This window comes from Drosophila yakuba, chromosome 3L (genome assembly GCF_016746365.2).
Source record: "Drosophila yakuba strain Tai18E2 chromosome 3L, Prin_Dyak_Tai18E2_2.1, whole genome shotgun sequence".
Taxonomy (NCBI): Eukaryota; Metazoa; Arthropoda; class Insecta; order Diptera; family Drosophilidae; genus Drosophila; species Drosophila yakuba.
Genome location: NC_052529.2, coordinates 7429847 through 7455339, shown reverse-complemented (window position 1 = coordinate 7455339; position 25493 = coordinate 7429847). Strand labels below are relative to the sequence as shown.

The window sequence follows — 25493 nt, the reverse complement described above, 5'->3', positions numbered from 1 at the left end:
GCATCTTGCGATTAAAGGACCCAAGATCTGTTGTAATCTTCTTCAGTTTCAGGGCCTCAGTGGATTACCTCATCCCAAAAATGGCTTTGTTGTTTTTGGCCAACTTGTGACGCACATTCCTCTAATCAAAGCCCTATTCCCCGCGACCAAACCCCCGGACTCGTATCAAATGTTACCCGGTTAGATATATATGCTTAAATCGAACCATAGAGAGCTGCCTTGCCCATCCCTGATATCATGGACGCTTTGTAATTTATGACATTTTTGTGCGTCTTTTGTGTCGCGCTTGTATTAAATTTACAACAACAGCTACGAAAAAAAAAACCCCGGACAAGTCCAAATCGAAATCCAAGTCCAAGTCCGATACCAAAGTCAAAGTCGAAGAGTCTGAGCCACTTTTGCCTGATTTTCACTGCAGAAGAGGGCGAGACGAAATCGAAGACGAACCAAAATTTAAAACGCACGCACAAAAGTCTAAGACCCAGCTGAAAAATTTTAGGGAAGAGAAGGGGTTAGCACAGATCATTTTGATATTTTTTCTCTTTATATTTTTTTTTTTTTCGGCATTGGTTTTGGTTTGGCTTGGGTATCGATTTGGGTTTGGGGCCCTTTGCGAGTGGAAACAATAATAATAATAATAATAAAAATAATGATAAGGTTGACCTGTTGTTAAAAGGCATTGAATGCCCTTTGGGTAATAATTTATTTGTGGGACACCATCGTGCTTAGATTCGTTTTTAGTTTTTGGGTCTTTTCCTACACCACCAAAAAAAAAATTCAAAACAGAGAAAAACTTGTTTTAACTTATTGGATTGGGACTTAGCTAACTGATATCGCGGAGTGCTTTGGAGTTTGGAGTTCGGTGTTCGGTATTTGGTTTACCTTCTTGAGAGGCTGGAGTGAAAGCTGGGGCAACTTAAGTTAAGACGATATCTGGCTGATATATAGCCTGCTTACAGGTTGCCCAATCAGCTGCAAAAGTGTGGGGGTTCGTAGATCGTGTGACAAAGACGAAGAATCAATCGATTAGCCCATTGATCGAGGGATCGTTTAATTGACGGCCGGCCAGTTGCTTGTACTGGTTGTAAAAATCACAATGATTAGATGCAATTAGACAAAAGCGTTTAAATCGCAATCAGTTGTGCCACTAGCAAGGCAGCAAACACATACGAAAAAAAAAGTGAAATAGAAAAAATATCAACAATACCAAGCTCATAAAAAATGAGTTGTTATGAGGCTGGACTGGCTAATTGCAGGTGCAAAACACCGGCAGGTAAAAACAACAACGGCAGCGGCGAAACGTCAAGCGTTTGGACACCAGCGTCTAAGTGGAATTAAGTACGTGACATAAACTGTAATTGGATCTATTAGAGAGACTGTTTACTGGGCTTTCAGTTGATGGAATTTTAAGTGTTTATAGTCCCCAAGGGGTTGGTCTTCTAATTGCGCCCAAAGATCGTAATACAAATTCGCATCTGACATACTATTTACTCAAATAAACGTATTTCTTAACTCTACAATTACCGCTAATGCATATATCACAAGTCAGAGAACCAAAATCCGATTAATCTTCTCATCATTTACAAAAGCTCAACAAATTGCTACTTTATCTGTACACCAAGTCAAACATCAATTAACCACCATATAAGCGAAAAACAATTAAAGATTAAGTGCAATAAGTCACAGCAAAAAAATACATGAAAATGTATAAAAAATACATATGTAAATATTGGAAAAAGACGCGAAATAGAGACAGATAATTTGTCAATCTAAAAGTGCAATAAAGCAGTAAAACAACACCCCAAAAGTCCATGATAATTATTCACTTGCTCTCCGCCGACTCTCGCAGCTCTTAAACCGAGAAATCATTCATTAAACAACAGAAAATACAATTTTTAAAACAAACAAACAAGCAGCAAACATGTGTAGACGCCTGTAGACGGGCGTATGGAACGGAACTCAAAAATCAAACAAATGCCAACTCCAAATAAAAAGATAAAATAAAATATACAAGAGACGCGCGCCACAAAATGCTGTGTGTATCGCTGAAATAATTAATATTTTAACACTTTGGCCAAAAATTTTAATTTTTCACAAAATACCCAACGACAACGAGCCAAAAAAAAAAAAAAAAAGAACGGCGCAAACAAACGAATGCATTGTATTTTACATTTATTATAATAAATTAACGCGAATAAGGCATAATTGCTTTGAATTGGATTAGGCAGGCAGATGTTGTCGCGCTTGTCGATGGAACGGGCTCTCAAATTGATTGAAATGCTAAACTGTCCGACGAGTTGTTGTCGGCATGGAAATTAGTGGCCAGAAAAGATAATCCAAAATATATATACTCGTATAATGCCACAGAGAGGTTCTTCAGACGCCATTTGAGTTGCCGGTCAGGAAGTTTAGGCAATGTGTATAAAAATAGGCAATGTTAACTTGGATGGGCAGAGAGGTCTAGACATCATATTTGGACCTCTTCAACAATATATATTTATATATTTTCAACTATCCGAGGCATATGCATATTTTCTCGTATGCCCAACGGAAATGAGCTTCATTACCAAAACAAACAGAGAGCCCCCGAGAAGCTGCCGTCCGTCGAAGAGGCCAAGAGATGACGGACTTTGACTGACTGACTAATGTGTGTAGAATGGGCTGGTTGAAATGGAAATTGAATACCTGTTTGCCGTTTAATTATTTCGTTTGCGTATTTTTTTCGCCTCCTTTTTTTTTGATTTTGACTGATTGTCATTAATTAATTTTCTGTATAAGCCGCTCCATCTGGCGGGTATGCGTGTGTGCGAGTGTGCGAGTGTTTTGGCCAAGCCTAAACTGATTTGCGGGTTCATTCATAAATCGCCCGGCCCCGGCAAATGGCAAATTGAATTGTTTTTTAAGTGCAATTGGAGGAAGCATTCCACCATTCCGAGCACGCGCCGAGCCCAAAGCGAGGATCGCAGACATCCGATGATTGCGCAAATTGCACCTACACAGGCGGCAAAAAGTGCGTGGTACTTGCCAGCATTCATCACAGATCAGCGAGCAAAGAAGTGCACTCAGCGAAAAGTTTGCATCATTAAAACAAATTATAATAATTTTTCATATATAAATAGAATTTCTCAAATACTTAGGTGTTACAAGTAACATGTACATAACACTTTGAACTGTTTGGTATCTAATATTTGATTTTTCTCCGCTCAAATAGCTAGCCTTTCTTTTCCCAAGTGTGCAACTGAGACAAGACCAAGACGAATGCGAAACAGAATCCGGCACAGACAAAAGACAGTCAATTTTTCTGCACCAAACACACACAGGAAAATTAGTTGCTAGGTCCGCTGAATCTGCGCTCGAATCGGAGTCTCCGTCTCAGTCTCAGTCTCAGTCTCAGTCTGAGTCTGGATGCCAGCTTCAGTTGGTTTTGAGCCTTGCCTTGCCTGTGGCATAAATCACTTGACAGGAAGCGTTGCAAGCCTTGTTGCGCCCACAACAACAGCAACCACAAGCAACCACTTCTCTATGTGGCCATTAAAAGACATTTGTTTGTTTGTTCGTCATCCAGCCAGGCAGTCAGTCATTCAGCCAGCCAGTTTGCCAGCTTGCCAGTTTGCCAGCCAGTCGGTCGGTCGCTTGGTTTTGGCTTTTTGCATTCCATGTACGATGAAGCGCAGCCATTGCAAATTGAAATCGAAATCAGTTGCCAAAGGAGTTGCCGGGACGAGCTCGTCATCGTCATCGAAGGAGCTGGAGGAGCAGCTCCATCATTCGCCACGGCATCCGCATCATGGCTCTGGGGCATGGTTAAAGCCGGCACTGCGTAAGTGCCCCGGTTGACCACGGGACCACAGCGCAAATATGTTGTGCCGCTGACCACACTGAGATTAAATCATTGAACACTCATTTCAAAATGGTAGTCGACAAAGCTAATAAGAAATACTAAAAGTTTTTTTATATAAAATATTTGAAAATGTATTCAAAAGGTACATAAGATTTCTTCACAAATATATCTTAAACTGCTTTACGGAAACATAAACCTTACAAAAGCCTCTTACGTCTTCTCTCGACAGTGGGTTTCATTGATAAATGTTAAAAAAACAATTTAAATTATATTAAGAACAACAATTAATCTGTTTTAAGAAACATTGACAATTTTTTTACCAGTGCACTGATTTTTTCGGAGTTGTCTTCTTCCCTTCCTTCGACGGCTCGTTCTCTGTCTGCACTTTGACTCGGGTCCTGAAGGGCAAAAACTGGACGAAAGGACCTCGGCAGGGAGGTCGCGGTCGCCCCCAAGAGACTGGCAGAGAAATGCCGCAGAAATAATTATTTCTGTTTGCCATATACCCCGTTCCCCGTTTTGGGTTTGGCATTCACTGGGATCAGAGTGTAGGAGGCGGTCATATGTGTGGGTAGAGAGAGATACACTCGTAGTATGTGAATCAGAGCTTACAAAGTGAAAATCAGAGTGATAAATGACGGAAACAACTTTAAATTGTAGTGGAAAATCAAGGTCAGTGGAAAAACTCTCTTAATGAGACCAATTAATATGATATAATAAAATTCTCGAAGAAGATTAGCTAACAATGAATGGGAATCGGAGAAAAAAGGTAATACAACTTTTAGAAAGGGCGGTCGCAATTAATTCCACAATTTATTTGAAATAATTTTCTATTTATAAATGGGAAATACAAAAACAACAGCTGGGGCACTCCTCAATTAAATATGTACATAGGCACAGACCAAGGTAATTCCCACTTATGATCAAATATCTAACTAGATGAGGAGCTTTTGTAGATTATTGTCAGCGATACGCTATCGTCGGGTTTTTCCAGTCAATTAGTCGCTTGATTAATTAGCACAACATTTAGCTAATATAACCCTATAACTAGTTGGTGCCCATATCAGTAAAATTATATATAGAGAAAACCAGCTGAACCGCAGAATATTACCGCATGCAAAATGTTAAGTATACGACATGCTTGAACTGCAGTTCAGCAGCATCGAAAATCGCAAATCGAAAATCAAGCGGGCAGATAATTTCAAGCGTTTTATACTTTTTATGTGACAGCTACAAGATTCGATATCATTAAACTGTTTCGAATCGATTATGAATATTGGAGATTCGGGTGCGCTGCGCACGCGCCTTCGATTACAGAGCAAATCATTTTTTCGCTCCTTCGTTTAAATTGAAAATACCCACGCTGCCACTTTGGTTTTTTTTCTTTGACTCACGAGGGGGTGTCGCTGCATCATTAGGCCAGGCAAATCAAACTTGGCCATAATCAATCAAAGCCAAAACAAACGGCTGAGCGGTTCGGCGTTGTTGTGACTGAGCTGAAACAAATATGCCACTAATTACGGTGCCAGTCGACGATTGCGGTTAAGAATGCCAAGACATCGTGTGCATTATGTGCATTATGCAACTGCAACCCAACCTATGTGCAATAATTTCGTGGCTGCCATCCACCATTGTTTGCCGTGACTCGCCGCAGCAGCGTCTCTGTGAATCGCCTTTTTATACACAATTACATTATTTATCGTTTAATTAACTCAACCCGCAATTATTTCAATTAAAAATGCTGCTCAGCCGCCCGGTCGGTTGCTCGGCTGAGTAATGCACACACAGTTTCGACTCGCAGTTGCAATTGCCGCCAAATGGCAACCTGTAGGGTCTCCGTTTCTGATTGTGATTGTGATTGTGAGATCCATAGCCATATAGCCATATCTCTGACTGAAAATGGGCGTGGTCCCGCCTCTGAGTCAGCCTCGTCGTCGTCTGGCTGGGCAGCGCGTCAACCTCGATGCCACGGCACTAGCTGCTTAAGTTTTTCCCACAACAAATTTGATCGGCAATAAAAAATGAGCCGAGCAATAATCAAAATGGAAAAGTTTCTGGTTAACTGGATGGGAGAAGTAGGAATACTCTATAGTAAAATATATATTATAGACTGTGGGTAATACTCAAGTAATCAAAAGTTCTGTGTACTATTACTCATACCATTAAGTAGTACTTTTAAAATAAATATACAAATCATATTAATTCGCTGTACTTCTTTTGCAAAGTGGATTAAGAATAAAATTCCTAAATAATATACTTCACCTACATATAGATAGATACAAGTGCCTTGATAGGCCATACTCACCTTGCCAGTATAGTAAACGACAATAAAAACTAAAACAAGCGCCAAATTAAAACCTACAAATGCATAGAGGAAGATGAAACCCCAGCAAAGTCGATCAATCCCACCGATAAGCGATCGTGGCTAATCAAAGAGCCGCCAAGACACTTGTTACCAAAAGGGAGAGCTGTGGATATTTCTTTCAAGACATCGCGGCCTTATCGAAGAGGGTCTGTAATTAAGCCAGCCAAGATGGGTCGAAGCTCCAAAAGCGGGCTCAAAACAGTTTCTGATCGAACTCTCTAGCAGCGTGGACTTTAGTTTCAATCTTTTACATGTGGGCTAAGACGGAAATTTATGGCACATAGCTACCCCGAAGTTTCAGAGTCGGTTGTTTGGTTGGTTGGTTGGTCATGGCGTTGATTAGTCCAAAAATGAAAATACAAAAGTGCCGGGGTAAAAAATACAAATAAATAAACGCAGAGAAAAAGTCAAGTTAGTCCGGGGCACAAGTGACACAGCATGGCGCAGTCGCAATCGCTGGGAGATGGAACTCAAAAACCCAAAAAATAGTCGGAGGCGATGGGGCCTTTGTGTCCAAAAAGAAAAAAACCATTTGCCGCCATTTGGCTGAGACTGAGCTCGGTTTCAGCTTTTCGTTTTGGCCTTTCTGTAAATTTATGTCTCATCGAGTTGACAACCTAAAGAATGGGCTACCTACAACAACGTCGTCGGTGCCAGAAATCTATGCGTTGTTGGATTTCAATAAAAAGGCGTACCGCTAAATTCGAAAGTTACATTTTTGGAAATTGGAAGAGGAGCCGTCAGGTTTCTTTCTCATTAAACGCTAGCCATCGTTCAGCTGGCAGTTTTTTGTTTTTTTTTTTTTTTAATTTAATACATTTTTGGCTTTACGATGATAGCCAAATGAGAAATATATATATATTTATATCTGTTTAAATGAACTAGAAGTCAAGTTCTTTTTTGGCGCTCCTCGAAATGTTGCATAAATTTGCAATTCATTAAAACACAAAATTTTGCCTAATTTTTTCCACCGATTTTGTATTTTGTTCGTTCTGAATTTTTGTTTTGTTGCTGGCAATCGGCAATCACATAATTTATGCGACAAGTTCTACATTTTATTTACGTGATTGTGATTAAACTTTAATGGGTTCATTGATTGGCTCGATTCGAAATGCTATACACGTGGCCAAGCATCGAAGTCAAGTCCAGGAATTCATCAATGGTGAAGCTTCGCTATATCTTCGCTGTATAGGAAGGGTTCATAAAACAAATGCCCAGGCAGAGTTCTTAATAAATGTGCTTAGCTAATTTTCGTAAATGCAATAAATTTCAATGAAAACGTACTAAAAACAAATCAATGTAAGGCAGGGGGGAAAATGGATTGCTCGTTTGATACCCTACAAAAGGAAAATAAGGAAGATTAACAAGGACCTAAACAAATATGTAATATGTTATCTTTTATATTGAAATACAAACCAACATTTGGTTAGACTATCAAAGCACAATGAGATTATACATTTTAATTATGATGAGCCCGGATTTCATATATCCTATGTTGAGTTCCTAACTTTCTGCAGGGCAGCACATGCGTCGAGCTGCATTCTTGATGACCACTCCTCACTTGTTTTATATTTTGTTGTTTCCGAACAACATGTGTAGCAATAAAAGCACTGACCAAACAAAAAATTCTACAAAACCAAAACCGAAATATACAGCCAGGCCAATAAAAACCAACACTGCAAGAGGGAAAAACAACACTACACCACAACACACAAGACAACACACAGCTCGACACAACAAGAGCAAACAGCAAACAGCAAACATCAAACACGATTTGTTCAAATGTACGCAATTATTTATCGGACCCGGACCCGTAACAAACTATCGAAGACCAGGGCACTTGAGATGAGTTCAGTTCAGTTAGGTTGCGTTGAGCAGGGCCAAAAAGTCGAAGGAGCTGGCCGAGATTTATGCACTTGGCCAGGACCCTTTTGTCCGGTTGGAGTCCGAGTCCAGATACTCACAGACTCAAGCTGCCGCTGCTGTTGCAATTGAGTAGTAAAAAATAATTTCGCTTTATATGAGATTTATGTGGCTTGTTTGCACATTTGATGTAGCCAACACCAACACCTCGAAAATGGAGAGGGATTCGCGGCAGAAGTTCGAAACGCCATCGCATATAAATTGCACTCAAATATAGAGTTGGTGGTAGGAAAGGTTTCGAAGGTAGGCAGCTCTGCCACGCCCTACTTTCTATCTCTAAACGGTTTTTTTTTTTGTGATTTGAAATGAAACGCCAGACTTTCACCCAAAATTGTCATCGATTTTAATTTTAGTGCTCTCGCCCCAGCTGAGCTCATTTACCTATCAGTTTTTTGGATCTCATAGATCTACTTAGAGCGTGTGCCGCTTGAAAAATTAGTATCGACTAATGGATCCATAAAAACTACGGAGAACAATTCGTGCAATTGCACAAATAGCAGTTATAAAACCGAAATCGAGTCGAAACAATGGTAAAATAGAAACTAATAAAAAAAACGCTTTAATGAGCTATAAAAAGTGGAGCATTGTAAAGAGTAAATGCAAATTGTTACTAGGCACTCCACTCATAGTCTATTATATTTCTTGGAAAAAAAATCATGTTAGCTGTGTAGATCAACAAATGGAAGGTGTTAAACCGCAGATTATAATTACGTGTTCCGATCATTAAACAAATTAGTTACAAACTATATTTAATGCAATAAGAAACAAATGTTTAACTAGATTAATACAGAAATAATGGTTAACTTCAGTGTAAGTAGGTGTATTAAAAAAGATATCTAATGTTTCATCTAATATATTTAATTATTTCTTCACTTAGCCAGTTTTAGCCTGTAAAAAAGGCAACTTTAAATCAAAACCAAGTCAACACTAGCCCCTATAAACTGGCAATCATATATTTTAATCGATTTTAAAATGTCCGTAAAAATAAAAACCAACTCTCACACATGGGACCCAATATTGTCATGCTGTTTGGTTTCTTGGCAACTGAAATAAAATTTGACTTTTTATGTCGTCGTTGACCTTCGTCTAATAAGAGAAACAGCAACAATAACAAAAGCAGCAGCAGCGGCCAAACAAGAAAACTTAAACTTTAACTAATGAAAGAAAACAAATTTATAGGCATCATAATTATGCGAAATTTCAACGGACCAAAATGTTATCGAAACCCCAAAAAACAAAAAAAATCGTATAAAATTTAAGTTCATTTTTTTCACCATTTTTTTTCTGGCTAATAAGAGGTACAACAAATCCGTCCACAGATGATTGCCGTTTGGCCAATCAATTTCTGGTTAATAAATTTGGCGCAAAATTGTCAATGGCCAGAAGACAAGGTATTTATGACGATGTGGCTGCTGTTGTTGTAGTGAAATTGTTGTCTCCGCCAAGTTGTTGTTGTTGTTGGTCTTAGCCGTTTAGCTTGTTGTTTGTGTAGTGAGGCGTTTCAGATTTTTGTGGTTTTATTTTGATTTTTTTTGCTAACGTTTTTTTTTTTGGAGTACGGGTATTTCGAAAACGGCACGTGCGCCTGTGTCAGGTTTTTTACGAGCGGCTAATTTTGTGGCCCGGTAGGTTTTTGGTCTTTAACTCTTGGTCAGAAAGACACTCCGTCGATCTGGGACTTAGTTTCCTTTGTAGAAATGAAGTGACTATGACTATTGGGGATATGAGCATATGGCGGAATCGATAACGTTGCTCAAAGCCAAATCCATAAAAACGTATAAAACAGCGACTCTATAAAGTTTTTTGTGGAGTCTAGTTTGAATTGTTTATGCTAAAATATCTGATGGATTGATTTGTCGAACTTGTGATTGAGTCGTTTGGCCATTGACAAAAGGGAATTGAAATTGGGAAAGCAAACGCGAAGATTGAATTCTCTGCAGAAAGTTTTTCTATAAAAATGTGATCAATGCTCAAGGGATTAACAACTAGTTTCTGCTACCTATTAATTTATTTAAATAGCCACATAATACATTATTTTCTTTAAATCCTGTGCACTCATCAAGCTGAAATACCCAAACTGCCTCATAAACTAAGCAGGAATCTAACACTTCCTCTCGTATTTCAGTTAAATTGCTAATGCCAAATAATCTGATGGATTGATTTGTCTCCACTACGAATTAACTCGTTTTGTGGCCAGAGCTGATGATGATGTGACTTCCTATTGATTTACAAGCTGACAGAGCCCAGACATAAGCAAACAAACACACTAGCACACGAAGACAGTCCAGTCACTTAGCAAAATCCTTTTTTATCTTTATGGCTCTGCGTTCGAATGAGTCGTCGTCGTCATCGTCGTCTGCTGGTTCTGAGATTCGATTCAGCTTCAGTTACCAACTGGGCTCCATTCATTCATTCATGCAAACTGGTAGCCAATTGCCTGCTGCCGAAGACCCATAAAATTGGCCACCGATCGCTCCATTAGGCCAGAATATCCCCCTACCCTTACCCCCCTTCGCCACCTCTTATTCGTTGTGTAATTGACAACTGGCACGATCAGCGGCATCAACAGCTCATCAGGCAGATCCTACGGCTGCAGTTCCTCTGCCTTCAGCTCCTCGGACAACTCAATAAACGATGCTTTGGAACTTACACCTGACCACGAAAAAGAAGAAAAATAAATCCCCATTGCCAGGGTCAGTTCCCCCCGTTCCCCCCGCTCCGCAATCCTTTCAAGCCAGTTTGATTTCATTTCATTTCGTTTGCTGCGGCTGTTTTGCATGCTTATTGCCAGTTTTGATTGCAGGCGCTACACAGCCACATCCACATCCACATCCCAATCCCCATCCCAGATTCCCAGTTCCCAGCTGAACGCAACTCAACACAACTCCAGTGCACTGCCTGCTGGCCTGTTAAGAAGGCGTTAAATGCATGATTTGTGGCCACAGTTGGTTAATGGTAATGAAGCTGATGGTCAGTAAGCCAAATAAGCGACGACCGGCCTACCAAGCGGCCAGCACTTCGGACTCGCCTTTTTCTCTTTTTTTTTTTCGTTTTTGTTGTATATTCCCCCACTTGATTTTTGTACTTTTTGATTTCAATTAAGCAGCTTTGTGTGAATTGCTGAAATGTTTATTGCCTTGGTTAGGGTATAAGTGGGTACGAATCGATAACAGCGCGGCTTCACATGAATTCTTCAAAGATACTGCGAAAAGCAATGGTTTGAAGGCATATTATTAACTGTTTAAATTATGTTAGATGTTTATTTAAAGAATTATATTACTTACTTTCACTAGAACATTTTAGAACATTTTAAGAGAGTATTCAATGCATTGAGAGAAGTAAGAGCTAATTGAGTATAAACAAGGCCATTAAAAGGTGGCATTCCTGTACTTAAAGCCTTTTTAAGGGTATTTAAAACATTATCCTTACTCCATTAATATACTCAGTTCTCAGATTTCGACGAGCTCATTTATGAAGACTACTGCTCTTCAACTTCAGTTTGTACTTCTATCCCGCTGAGTTATCCATCTAGCTTCGAGCTGTGACGTCACAGCTTGTCATAAGGAAATATATACAGGGCGGTCAGAAAAGAGGCCAAAATCGGCAATGTAAAGAACCCAAGTCTGCGGTACGCCCTGGGCGCCATAATCGCAGACGACGCGGCTTTTTGTAGGTCAAGTCTGGCCGGGCTTATGGCTTACGGCTTATTGCCTCTGACTTTAGAGTCTTGGAGTCGCGTGTGGGTGTGGGTGTTGGTGTCAGTGGCGCTGCATAAAACTTTTCGCAGCCGTCAACCTTGTGCAACTTTTCAGACGGCAAAAGAAACTACGAGTGCGATTGCAAACTGCAAAAATTTAAGTGCGACGGTGGCGCGACAACTACAACAATTGCATTGGCCTGCTGGCTTTTGGGTCTGGGCCTGGTCGAATGGCCAAATGGCCAACTTACATAGCTGCCAATGCGACTCAACTCGACTCGACTCGCGACTCGGCATCATAAAATTTAATTTCCTGCGCTTTAAGTTGGCCCAAATATGTATGCTGACCGCCGCGCACTCCCTCTTGAATTTCCCCTCAAAATAAAAAAAAAAATAAAAAAACGCTGGAAGCCCGTTTTAATTGCGCTTTCATTAACGCGACTTTGATTTATGGCTACCGCGTTGGCCAAAGGTTGTCTTTGTTGTTGCTGTTGTTTAACTTTTATACCTATATTTTTACCTCTTTGTTTTACCAACTTCAGCGATTTCGTTTTGCAAATATTTAAGCTTTTATTTTGTCCAATCTTTTCGCTGGCCTCCGTTTGCCGGCCTGTTTGTATTGATTTTCAGCCACGCTGAGGGGGCTTTTTGTTTAATACTTTTCGGTAGTCAAATTGCCTCCGACACTAACAAACAACAACATTTGGCCAACAACAAGGGCAGCAACAACAGCAGCAACAACAAAAAGCAAATGCGTTTACGAAACTTAACTTCTGCTTTTTTGACTTTGTGGCTGACGCGATTGCTACAGCGGAATCAAAACGTATTTTGGGATTTTTCAAATGATGATCTGTCAAATTTTGAAAGTCTAGACAAGCCGACGACAATACGCAACGCCGGGAGGTATTTTCAGAGTCTACGGTTTTTTATTATTGTTACCAAAGATTTGCATGTGATCAATGTGTAACGCTGGCCACTGGGAGGCGCAGAGAAACGTCTTTTACCATAAACAAAAATGATCAAAAAAAAGTTAGAACTCTTTATAATAAACTCTTTAAAATAAATAAGTTAATGCATTCTGGTTTTACTCGAACATCCAACTTCATTTCTATTCAGGGTTAGAAGCAGAGCCTTGCTGTAATGTGGCCACAGGGAAATGGCGAAGCGGCGCCTCGGCATTTTCCACCTCTGCCATTTGCACGCCGCCCCAAGCAGCCGCAGCGGCGTCTCACTCGCATTGCATTGCATTGCAAATGCACAAAATGCAGCAAAAATTAGAAATGCAAATGCACTCCGATGCTGGCGCTTTGATGAGTCGTCGTCGTCGAAGTCTTCGAAGTCGTCGTCGTCGTTGGTTGCTTCTTCTCGCTGTTGCTGTTTGCCTTTTGATGATGCGCATGCGCACCGTTGGCCGAGTGCAAAAACGTGCGGCCACGGAAAACCGTCGACTGCGTGGCATCGACATCGCTCCTCCTTAACAAAAAAAAAAGAGAAAAAAAAAGGCATTAAGGCAGGCAGCACGTGCGCGCATGCGCAGCAAATAACTCGCCCATCTTCCACATTTGCTCCTCGTCGCACTGAAACTCCTACTGCATCATGGATGCTGCAGCTAAGGTTGGAGCTAAGATTGCAGCTAAGGTTGCAGCTGGAGTTGGAGTGGGGTTGGAGCTGGAGTTGGAGCTGGAGCTGGAGTTGGACCTGGAGTTGGAGCTTAAGTTGGAGCTGAAGTAAGATTCTTCATCCCCCATTGAGCGCGGGGCGAATGCCAACATGCTCGGCTACTTTGTTTATTAATTCTTTTGCGCATTTTTTCGCGCTTGACTCCGGCTTGCTGTTCTGTTCGGTTGAGTTCTGCTCGGTAAGCTGCAGTTCGATTCAGTTTGTTTTAGCCGGCGGCAAAAAGATTATTGCCGGTTTTCATTAAGAGATTTATGGCTCCCAGTGAGCAGGCTGCATCGCATCGTTTTGCGGCATCGGCGTCAGCTTCACCATAAGACCATCAACATCAGCTGCTCCCCATGCACTTGACCGCCGCTGGATGCCGATGGCATTCGTTCACGGCCTTTAGCCGGTTTCAAAATTCAAATTCTCAAATTCTATGCTGCACCTGAGGTGCACTGGAAAAATCTACTTCCTGTTAATTAACTCCAAAACTTAGATTAAATATTCACTATTGCAATCCCATATGGTAAGCAATTCTGTATGTGAATTTCTGTAAATAAGTTCTACATTTTCTTGCTATGGTACCCACCAACAACTAGAGATATCAACCCCCCTTGGCTCCCATTTCTCCCAGTGCATGCGCCTCCTATTTGCGTTTAGATAGCTATCTTGAGCGCTGGGCGACCTTGTTGCCGGTTTTGGCCGACAGACGACGTTTGGCCAAATGTCAGGCAACGTCTGCGACTGTCTGCAAATTGTGTGTGAGAACATAGTTTTTTTCCCATATATCGTTTTTATAGTTCGAATTGAATTCGAGCCAGGGTGGCCCAGAGTTTGACTTTATCTGCGCGCCAGCCACCCCACCCATTAGCCTTTTTATTTATACGTTAAAAATGTGTGCAAACAGCAGCGAAATGAGCAGCACCACATATTGCCAATAACAGCGGCAAAAAAAATAAATAAAAAGAAAACAAAATTCAAAGAAAAATAAACTTAAACACATCGCAAAGTGGTTGGCTTTGACACTGCGCAGCTCGATTCGAACGCGGGGTGGTCTTGGTAACACGGACTCCGGATTGGACTTCTCTTAGCCAACAACTGAACTAGTGGCTAGTGGACTACTGCTGCCAATTTGCTTGCCAAATGCCTCCCCGCAGGTGCGGATCGAGGTGTAGCAGCAACGGCAGCAGCTTATAAAGCCATTAATAACCCGCGCATTTTCAACAGTTTTGCCCGCGACTGCGACTGTAACTGTGACTGTGACTGTGACTGCGACTGCACACGAGACGTAAATGGCGATCCGCGGAGACCGCAGATCGGCGACAATGTCATGGTTCAGCCATCAATTGCGTTTGCTTATTAGAGAGATGTCTGTCTGTTTGTCTGTTTGCCGTAGACGACTGCGAGGTTTGACCAAACAGTTAGCAAAGTTTCAAGGATTTAAAATATGGTTTTTGGAAATTTTAAGTGCTGCAAAAAAGGTATTAGTAAACGCTGGCAAATTAACAACGTATAGAATATAATCGTAAAAAAGAGTTGTTATTTATTTTACATAAATTTTTTACTTTTACAATGTTTGTCTTTACCTCTGCTGCACCTTTGATTATCACTTAAATTTATGAGTGCTAGCGAATACATTTTAGCTTGTTATTTCTGCTGTATATAAAAAGTATATAAAGAGTTTTAAAACTTTTCCTTTCACCACTTTAATCTAGTGAGAGATAGCACACAGTGCTAATAGATTGCCTAATAAATCTAGCTATTTCTTCCAAACATTTTAAGCGTCCCCTTGATGTTCGATGAAGCTCACTTCTATCTATCACTATGATCTTCCATATATAGCGTGCCCGCATTATTTGTCTAGGTGTCTGCTGATCCAGCGCTGTAGGTGCTCCGCTGTCGAAGGTGTCGAATGGCAATAGCTGCCCCCGCACCACAGCACCACCTTCAGCACCACCATTACCACCACTACCACCGGCACCACCTTCACCTGCCTCATCCCAATTTGTGGCTTGTTTTGCCTGCACTTTACACACAGTCACAGCTTAATTCACTGGTGGGAGTATCTCCCATTCTACACACTATACACATACATATCATTTTTTTTTGTGGGTAGTTAAAAAGAATTTCCAACGCTCTTGACTTACGTTTTCGAGGGCTCCGTTAAGAGGCAATAAATTTTGTAATTAGCGCAAGGTTTTTACAATACCAAACGCAATGATTTGGCTCGGAACAAAACAAGAATATCCATTTACACCTACATATATAACTTAATATACGCAATACGTAGTACTTTCCATCCGGATAGTGCTGTTCATCCATCTTTTCTTTTGTTTTTCCTTTGCAGAAATGTCGCACACGAACGCACACGGCCAGAACTCTGAAAATACAAAAAACATTATAAAAAAAAAAAGAGAGGAGCGCGGAAAAAGAAAATGAAAATTCCCAAAGGAAGCATAGATAATGAGCACAGAGTCCCCGACACTCCGAATGGCAGTGGAAAAGTCGCCCAGCCGGAGCCAAAAGCCAAAGTCACACCGACAGAAAGTGCGGCCCAATCACAGGGGCGGTTTGGGGGAGTTTGAAGGTTTAGAGGGCTGAAAAAAAATTTCTTTAAAGATAATAATATTAAATATTATAAAATGAATATAATATATGATTACTACTGCATAGATATGAGGTAAATTATGCCTACCAGACTAACTATGTATTATTTAGATCAAGTTAAGTAATAAACAACTTAATTACTGAATAACTTTGAACTATTATTGGAGCTAGCTTCTAAATTATAAATTGTATTGTTAATTTAAGTTTATTAGTTGTTATTTTTATATTCTTAAAACGTGTAGATAATCCGCTCCTGTGAGCTGGTCAGTCGTCCAGTTCGTCAGTCTTTCGCTTTCGGGTGACTTTGACTGGAGTCAGCCATTTTGCCGGAGTTGCGGCAGTACTGCCACAATGGCAATATGCCCGAGACCATTGTGGCCCGATTCTCCGTTACCAACTTCTGCTGCCGGCTCGGCTCACCTACCAGCTTCAGTGTCTCTCAGCTGCTTCTACTGCCGCTGTGGCTTTTGTTTTTAGCCATTGTTAGTGGAACGCTGATGCTTCTGCTTCTGCTTCTGCGTCTGCTGGCTTTGCAACATGATTCTCGTTGGTCGTGTCAGTCCCACGGGTAATTATTGACACGGTTGTATGCACGCAGCCCAAAAAGCACACACAGTCAGTGAAATGTACAAAAGCAGGCGGCGTGTTGCTTTGCCACGCGAAATAATAAAAAACCAACCAACTCCACTCGAAATAATAATGAAAATGTCGGTGTATTTGCCTCGAGGAGGGGTTTCTTTCTATAGATATGGTCGGGGTATACATATATACATACGTATATATACATATATAGGGGAGGGTGTGTAGGGGGTGTTGCCACCGCTGTCGCACTTGGCACGCACGGCAACATTAAAACCAATGAAAACTACAATTTGCCCTCGTAGATTAGTGGCTTTTCTTTATCATCGAATAATGTGGAATGTGCTTTATAACTATGGAGTGACTATAAAATGGTAGTATAATTTTCATTAGGCGGAGGAGAAATTAAAGATATGGAGCTGATATATCCGCATATTAAAATAGGCCATTAGCTAGATTAATCACCTTAAGAAACTCTACAACTTCTATGAGATATATGTATAATATGTAATAAGTAATTATATAGAAATAGTTCACATTACCTCACATTTGAATACAGCAAATCCATTAGCCATGATTAATCAGTGAGGAATTTCGCCCAATTTCTTTTGGACAATCCTCCGAAAATCCCATAAATTCTTAAAGCGCATTTCAACTAGCACATGACCATTAAAAACCTTTCCCTTCCTTTCGGTTTTCCATATACAAGTTTATATAGCCCGAGGGGCAGGTTTCATCTACACGAGTGGGTGTGTGGGTGGGTGTGTGTGTAGGTGTGTGTGTTTCTATGTGAGTGTTCAACTACCCCAAAATGGCAGGTGGCAATAGATAAACGTATAAATAGGCTTGTGGGCAGCCATGTTGTTTCCCCATTAAATTTCATTTCATTTCGCCGTCTATTATTTCTTTTTTTTTTTTTTGCTGTTGTTAGAAAATAATTAAGAGAGCATAGAGAATAATTATATGGGTGGATAATATAATACTGTCGATATTATATTGTTCAAGTGCATGAAGCGCATCGCGTGGGTGTTTTTCGTTAGTATGGTGCGGAAAATATAATTTTCATTTTTATTTTCCATTTTCCGTACGCTTTATTGAAACATTATAAACCACGCGCGCCAAGAGTTCAATTTCAACAAAAAAAAAATAACAAAAATAACAACGGTCATTTTTGTTTTGTTTAAACGGCATTATTGCCGTCGCATAAATAAAAATCATTGCACTTGCGCTTCTGTATAATATATATTATTGTTATTATTTGTTGGTTTGTTATTGTTATTATTATTGTTTTTGGGGGCAGTTGTTGTTTATATATTTAAGCCTAAAACTGGCTTTCAATTATGCGAATTTATTTCGCACACAAAAGCGAGTGAGGGCTCGGGTTTTATATATATATGTATTTACAGGCTGATGCAATTTTTATGCAGAATTACTAACCAATATCATTTCGGCACAAAATTGTTAATCAGCATCCAATGAAATATGCATTTAAATTATGAATTAAATGTTAAAAGCGTGCGGCACATTAGATGACAATGAGGTGGCCAGGGGGCAATGTGCAGGTGGAATGAGACGAATTTAATGATATTTTATGAATTTGTTTTTCATTTGCGGAGCTCGTGAAATAAATTGGAAGCAGCTTAAATTATGTAAAATTTAAGGACATCTTTAAATGGAGTTAGAAAAGGTGCCAATATCTCGTGGGATGTTTTGGGTGATACATTAATTGCAAACTCAAACAGAGTTGCGTAAATTTCCAAATTAAATTGACCGCGTAAATCTGGCAAATTGTCACTTTAATCGCCTGTCGATTGACGTCGGTGTTTTTTATTTTTTCAACCATTGTGCATTGACCAGGCACAAACAGAGATCCATCAAGTGCTTCCAGCAGCACTTAAGGCCTTATAAAAGGGTAATTTCACGAAATGCCACGCTTTTTAATGGCAACTTTCATTAACGAGCGGCATAACTCGATCTGCGGTGGGGTGCTGTTAGTTAATTGCCAATTGCTTGCTCTCTGACGTAGGCAATCGCATTATAATATGCCCACTTAATTATTTAATGGCTTTTCGAACACTTTAAGCAAACAAACGAAATTAATAATACGCGCAATTATCGCGATTTCATCGATATAAACACATAAACGCCCTATCGTAACCAGAATCTGCAAAAAGGTGGCCGTAAAACTCCTGTAAAACTGTCAAAACCAACGACTCATAAACTTCTGAGCACAAAAGCAGACGAAAGTAAATGCAAATAAATGATGCCGCTAATTAAATAATAATAAAAGGACGGTGCGTTTTTTTTTCGAATAATATTCTTTTTTATTTGTTTTTTAAGAGTTTTTTTTTTGCTTTTCAGTTTTTTCTTCTTGGTTTTCCTCGGTGTGGATGTGTGTGTGTGGGTGGAAATGCACCGCTTTGTTGACTTTGCTGTTGCATACTTGTATATATGTACGTCTATATAATTTATTATACAGTTGAGGGCATGGCTTAATCTTAAATATTCGGCTTCGCTTCTCTCGCTCTTACAGCATAGTTTTCAACATACCAAAAACAAAGTACACTAAACAAAAATTTCGTTAAGTTCTATAATAGAAAGTTACACCAAAAGATAGGGTTCGATATCCCTTTTTTTTTTTGTTTGCATATAAGAAAATAGAAAAGGTTGACTAAAATGTAAACGTATATCAAAAAACACAAAGAGGATTTTTTTACACAATTTTCGTTTATTTTTGTTGTTGAAATAATTTCAAGTTTGTTGTTTAGCATTTAGTTTGCCTTTTGTTTTAATGTACATCAATTAATATATTACAATTTAGCATTTGTGGTATTTGATTATTATTGGTTTTGTTTAAATTTTAAGATTTAGCTATATTTCTTTTTCGTTTTCCATTCGATTTCCTTGCTTATATAGAAAGTACAGTACTAAGTAACTAAACTTCACGTGCCTATTCATTAAAAATTACCGCCTAAAAATTAAAATTTATATTTTGTAAATGTTGTTTAATTTTTTTTCGCTTGTGGTTGTATTTTTATGATTTTTTTCTTAAGGGGGCTTATTAAAAAATCTACAATTGCATTTAAAGCTAAAAAATATGACTTAACTGTAAGTTTTTTATTTACAGATGTTTTGGGTTTTTTTTTCTCATATTTTACTTAATCCACCTTCATCTCGTATTTTTGTTTACTTCGCCGCGCGTTAAATTCTACGTTTTTCGTTTTCTGTTTTACTTTCTGTTTGTTTATGGATTTTTTTAGAGTACAATCTACTGGCTATATATATATAATATATATAAACACGGCTTGCTTAAGAACCTAAAACCCTATCTAGAACCCACCGAGTTCTCCTACTGCTGCTGCCTTCATTTTTATTGAGCCTTTTTTACTTGATCTAAACGGCGACAAAGTGTTGAACGAAAAAATATTTTTGTGGACTTTTGGGCATGGAAACATTTACCTTGCTTATGGAGAGCAGCTGAGGAATTTGTTTTCTTTGCTTGTCTTTCATTTTTTGGTTTCTTTAACACTTGGGTCGCACTTTTAACTAGTTTTTATTCTGTTTTTGTTTCATTTAGTTTAATTTTTTAGCATTTAGTTTTTAGGTTAAAACAACATCACTTGGTTTCACGTTTGATTTGAATTGCGTGTTTCTTTCGCTTTTATACAAAGGAAATTTTCGTTTACATTTTAATTTAGTTAATTTGATTTAATTTAAGCAAGTTTTTCAAACTTTAAAACAAACTAAAATTGGTGGATGGCAGCCTCCCCATCTCCTCCACTCCCTGCTCCTATTTAAGCTGAAGTTTAACACAGATTAATGCACTGGTAAAAAAGATGATTTCTCAACCTCATCGACGGACCTCATCTTATTTCTATTCTTTAAAGATCTGCATACAGTCGAGCTTGTCTAACGTGGATCTCAAAATGGTCAAAATAGTTAAAATTTTGTTTAATTATACATATTTTAAATAATGTTTTTCCGACGCCAAATTTAGTAGCTGATTTAAAGATTTCGGAATTTCAAAAAATAATGCAAAACACCGCAAAAATTTTAAATTGAGTTATGGAAAAATTCCAAAAATATTCTTTCGACTTACAAAGTATTCAAAAATGTTCATAGCTAGTCAAATTTTAGATAGCTACTTCTGGGAACATGCAAATCGAACCAACTGAGTTCGCGTTAGAGAAGTTCGACTGTACGATTCTAGGGCTGCTCCCGCTTGAATTGCGGCCACCCGTTCGACGCCGAATCCTAGGAGGACTCATAGCCGAACCAGGCGGCCGACGAATGCTATTCCCCACCCGCACCGCCCGCCCCGCCAAAGCTGTTGAAGTGCCGTACCGCTCCCGGTGCCGCCGCCGCTCCAAACTGCAGACTCAACTCGAAGAGGCGGCGGGCGTGCAGCTGCTGCTGCTGCTGCTGATGGTGGTGGTGCTGCTGGTGATGGTGGTGCTGATAGTGATGGTGCTGGTGCAGCGGATTCAAATTGAGATGGCCACCGAGCACCGAGGATGCGGATCCGGCCGGCGAGGCGGAGCTGGGCGGCTGCAGCGGCAGGCCACTGTTGCTGCCGGCACCCGGTGACAGTTGGGAATTGCTGCTGGTGCCGCCGACGGTCTGCTGCTGCGAGTGCTGCAGCTGATCGCTGGTGTGGAACAGGTGCGGATGGTGGGCGGGATTCAGGTGCGGATGCTGGTGCGGATGCGGATGCGGGTGGTGCGGATGCTGGTAGCGCATGGGATCCATGTACATGGCGGCTGCTGCAGCGGCTGCTATGCTGGATGCCTGCTGTTGTTGCTGTTGCTGCTGGTGGTGTTTGACTTGCTCCTCGTTGTTGTTGTTGTTGTTATTATTATTGTTGTTGTTGGTGCTGCTATTGTTGTTATTATTGTTAGCCTGATTGCCAGCGGAGGAGCTGCCCAGCGGACTCTGCGGCGACATCACCTGGCTGGTCATCGTAGCCGATGATCCCGCACTGGAGGATGGCGTATTCGGTGTGTGCTGCTGCTGATGTTGCTGCTGTTGCTGGTGTTGCTGCTGCTGCTGCTGTTGCTGTTGCTGCTGCTGCTGCTGCTGCTGTTGCTGCTGGCTTAGACTATTGAGGGATGCAGGAGTGGACGCAGCTGCAGCTGAGTTCGACTCCTGGATTTCTGATTGCTAGTGGGCCGCCAACTGATGCGCCGCTACCGCCGACGATTGCATATTCTGTGGACTCAGCATCGGCGGACTATGCGAGTGGGAGTGTGTGCCCATCGGACTGCCGTGCATATCGTGATGCGGATGATAGCCACCGTGATGCATATGGCCCGGCGGCATGCCGTCCATCATGTCGCCGCCGAGCGTATTTGGCGGCGTCATGCGCTTCTCCTTTTGCCGCCGATTGCAGAACCAGACGCGCACCACCTCCTTCTCCAGCTGCAAGGAGTCGGCCAGCGAGGTTATCTCCTGGGCGGATGGCTTCGGCTGCTTGTGGAAATGCTGTTCCAGTGCCCCCTTCACGCTCACCTCGATGCTGGTGCGTTTCTTGCGCTTACGCCCCTGAGCGGCGATCTTGTCAATGGACGTGGGTGAGCCCGTTGTGGAGTCCGCCTCCTCCAGCCACTTTTGCAGCAGCGGCTTCAGCTTGCACATGTTCTTGAAGCTCAGCTGCAGTGCCTCAAATCGGCAGATGGTCGTCTGCGAGAACACATTGCCATAGAGTGTGCCCAGTGCCAGGCCCACATCGGCCTGGGTGAAGCCCAGCTTGATGCGTCGCTGCTTGAACTGCTTGGCAAAGGCCTCCAGATCATCGGACGTGGGGGTGTCCTCCTCGCCGCCGCTTATGGCATCCCGATCGCCGCCGCCCATGTGATGATGTATGTGCAGCTGTGGCGATTCACCGCGCAGCGCATGATGCAGTGGCGCCACACTCTGATGATGGGCCGCTGCGGCCGCATGGGCCGGATGATGGAGCATTCCGTTCATGGCATGATGGTACTGCAACGGTGATCCGCCCGTGGGCGCATAGTGTCCCGCATGGGGGGCGTGCCAGGCGGCATGGGGCGAGGCCATGCCCTGTTGGATGCGCGTCTGTTGCGAGAGATGCGACATCTCCTGCTTAACGGTATCGGCGGCCGAGGCAACGGCAGCAGCGGCGGGCAGATGATGCGTATGATGCGTTTGCATCCACGGATCCGGATGCAGGGCACTCCATGAGCCCAAACCGGAACCGGGACCCAGTCCCAGGCCGCCACCATTGCCCTGGCCATTGGGCGATGGCGATGAGGGCAACTGATGGTGGGCAGCTGCCGCGGCAGCGGCATGATGATGATGATGGTGCTGCATGTACTTCATCTCACCGGCATCCGCGGCCGAACGCGGCGACGAGGTGTGATAGCCACCGCCTCCGAGGGCCATGTCCAGATCACCGCTCGGCGGCGTCATGTACGAGGTCGCGGCCATCCCCACCGCTCTGGGGCTGTTCAGGCCCTCCACGCTGGCGGGGTAGGGCTCCAAGTTGGGGCTCAGTTTAACGACTTTGTACACCGATCGATCGAAAGGAAGACCAGGGTCCCTATGCTCATTCCACTCAAACCGTGAGGCAACCGTCTTGACGTCTTTTACGGGCAACGTGGCAGGCGCAAAAATATTCTATATCGTTTATTTTGTTTTTCGTTTTTTTTTCTTTTTGGGGATCGACGGTTTGTTTTTTTGGGGGGGCGTGGCCCTCGAGCGCGCTCAACAAGTTTATTTCAGCTTTGAATTAAGTAAAAAATCCGACGGCAATTTGCTTGGGTTTCACACGTTTGCTTAGCTTGACTAGCGTGTTGGGCTAACTGCGTTTTATTTGGTTATTTATTTAGAGATTTTTTTTTTATTTCGAATTTCATTTAGCACTTCTAACACTTGGCACTTTTTGTGTTTGGCGATTTTTCGCTTTAACTCAACGATAGAACTCAGTGGTCAGAACGCAGAACTCTGTGATTCAGATGCAGATGCAGATACAGATTGAGATTTCGAATGTGTGTTTCTACTGGGTTGGTTGGTTGGTTGACCGGATTCGATGCCGATGCCGATTGAGATTTGAGATTGTGTGTTGTGAGATTTGTTATGAGCAGTCAAGACAGCCGAGAGCCCAGGGAAAATTCACGTGCAGACTCGTAGAGCTATCGAAGTGAACTAACGTCATGTCTCGCACCGCAGCTCTACGTTGAGCGCTCTCGACGCTCGGCGGTACGTCACACAGATACGTTTACGCACACCAACGAACGCCGTACGCACACACACCCCGGCGAGCGAAACCAGTTTGTTCGCTGGCCTTCCAGCGTTCCATGGGTGCGAGCAGCACCGCCATTGGTGCGACAAGCGAGACAGACGCTCAGCCAAGCAACTGGAAGTGAGACTTGCGCTCTATTGGGTTCGCTGTATTCCAGCGTTACGCCCCCAAAACCAAAAAAAAAATACCAAGAGCTGAAAAAAAATCATACGTAGAGCCGGCACTACGAAGTTCCCTCAATGCATTCCCATGCAGAGTGACATTTTTAATTGCCCAGCGCCCAGTGCGAGCGAGAGAGGGCGAGAGACAATACGAACGGCGACGGCGCATCTCTCGATTTCTTGGTGTCCAGCTATCGGGAACCGGGATTACATGGCAGTGCCATCTCCCAGTTGGAGCTGAAACTGGAGCTGGAGCTGGAGCTAGAGCTTTTCCGTACAGGACTTCTCTCTCCCATGCGGGGAGCTTTGTTTCAGTTCCTTGCAGCTCCTTGGCCAGACAACTTTTCCTCCAGCTTTGTGAGTGTGTGTGTGTCTGTGTGTTTGTGTGTGTTTGGCAGGGGGAATATTTGGTGTGTTGCCATTGCGATTGGAAGAACATATTACTAACATTTCACGCATTTTACCAAGAAAAGAAATTAAGCAAATAAACTGTTTAAATATTTACCTGTTTATCAGTGTGCTTTTAAAATCTATTCAATATCATACAAAAAGAGTGCCTAGCCATAGTACATAAACTTATTGCCAAAATAATATTTGATTATCATTATTTATATATTATACCTAAATCTGCACAATTAAATTTTCTGCGAATTCTGTTGAAAATATTTGCTATTAACATCGAACGTGCTCCATTAAATGTTCAAGCAATGTGTTAAAAAGAAAATATTGGTTTATAAGTTATCAGTTTCTTATCAATATAATTTTAAAGAAGTGGAGTTTTGTTAAAATAAGCCTATTGGGCAGTTTCTGAATTAGTATTTGAAATTTTGAGTTGGAAAAGCAACCATATTACCGGTGAATTTGTTATCGTTTTCCTTTTCATATGCATATAAGTTTCGTTTGCTTGCCTACATAAAATATATACCTTTCTTTTGCACTTTGATATCTTTCTTTGGCTCTTTGTGTTTGTGACTGTGTTTTGACTAGTTTACAGTTAAATTATGTTTCCTGTACAAAAGATATTGATTCACTTCATCCGTCTGTTTCATTGATTCTATGGCCAGTTTTGCGAAATTCATGCAAATCATTTGCATAGCTAAAGGAATTGCCATCGTTAAAGTTATCATTGGAATACCGACTTTTGTGTTTTAAAGTTTTTTGATTTAGTGGAGCGTTTGGGGGACAATGCGAAGAATCGAATGGAAAATATACGAAAGAGTTAATGTTTCCTAAGACAATGAATGAATGAAACTCTTTAAACAATCAACGGAAATCTATTTCTCTTTGGCAGCCAATTGCAGTAAAATGCATATAAAAATGTAGACATATAATAGCTTGCTTTTCTAAAAGAGAGAAAAATTACTTTGTTTTATTCCACAATTTCCCCTAAATTAATGCAC

At 41.4% G+C, this 25493-nt stretch overlaps 1 protein-coding gene and 1 long non-coding RNA gene across 2 annotated transcripts in view; one reads left to right on the top strand and one right to left on the bottom strand.

The window, feature by feature from the left end:
- The window catches only part of LOC120321403, a 59698-nt gene extending 42189 nt beyond the window's left edge, over positions 1-17509 (top strand). The window contains exon 3 of the long non-coding RNA XR_005561006.1: positions 15836-17509. This is a non-coding gene — a long non-coding RNA (uncharacterized LOC120321403). The remainder of the gene's footprint in view (positions 1-15835) is intronic.
- A 1896-nt stretch (positions 17510-19405) lies between these two features.
- LOC6533233 (POU domain protein CF1A) lies at positions 19406-23848 on the bottom strand. Its single transcript, XM_002093923.3, is given in 1 exon segment — positions 19406-23848. A coding segment is annotated over 1 exon segment (2151 nt). The 5' UTR covers positions 23119-23848; the 3' UTR covers positions 19406-20967.
- Positions 23849-25493: the final 1645 nt, after the last annotated feature.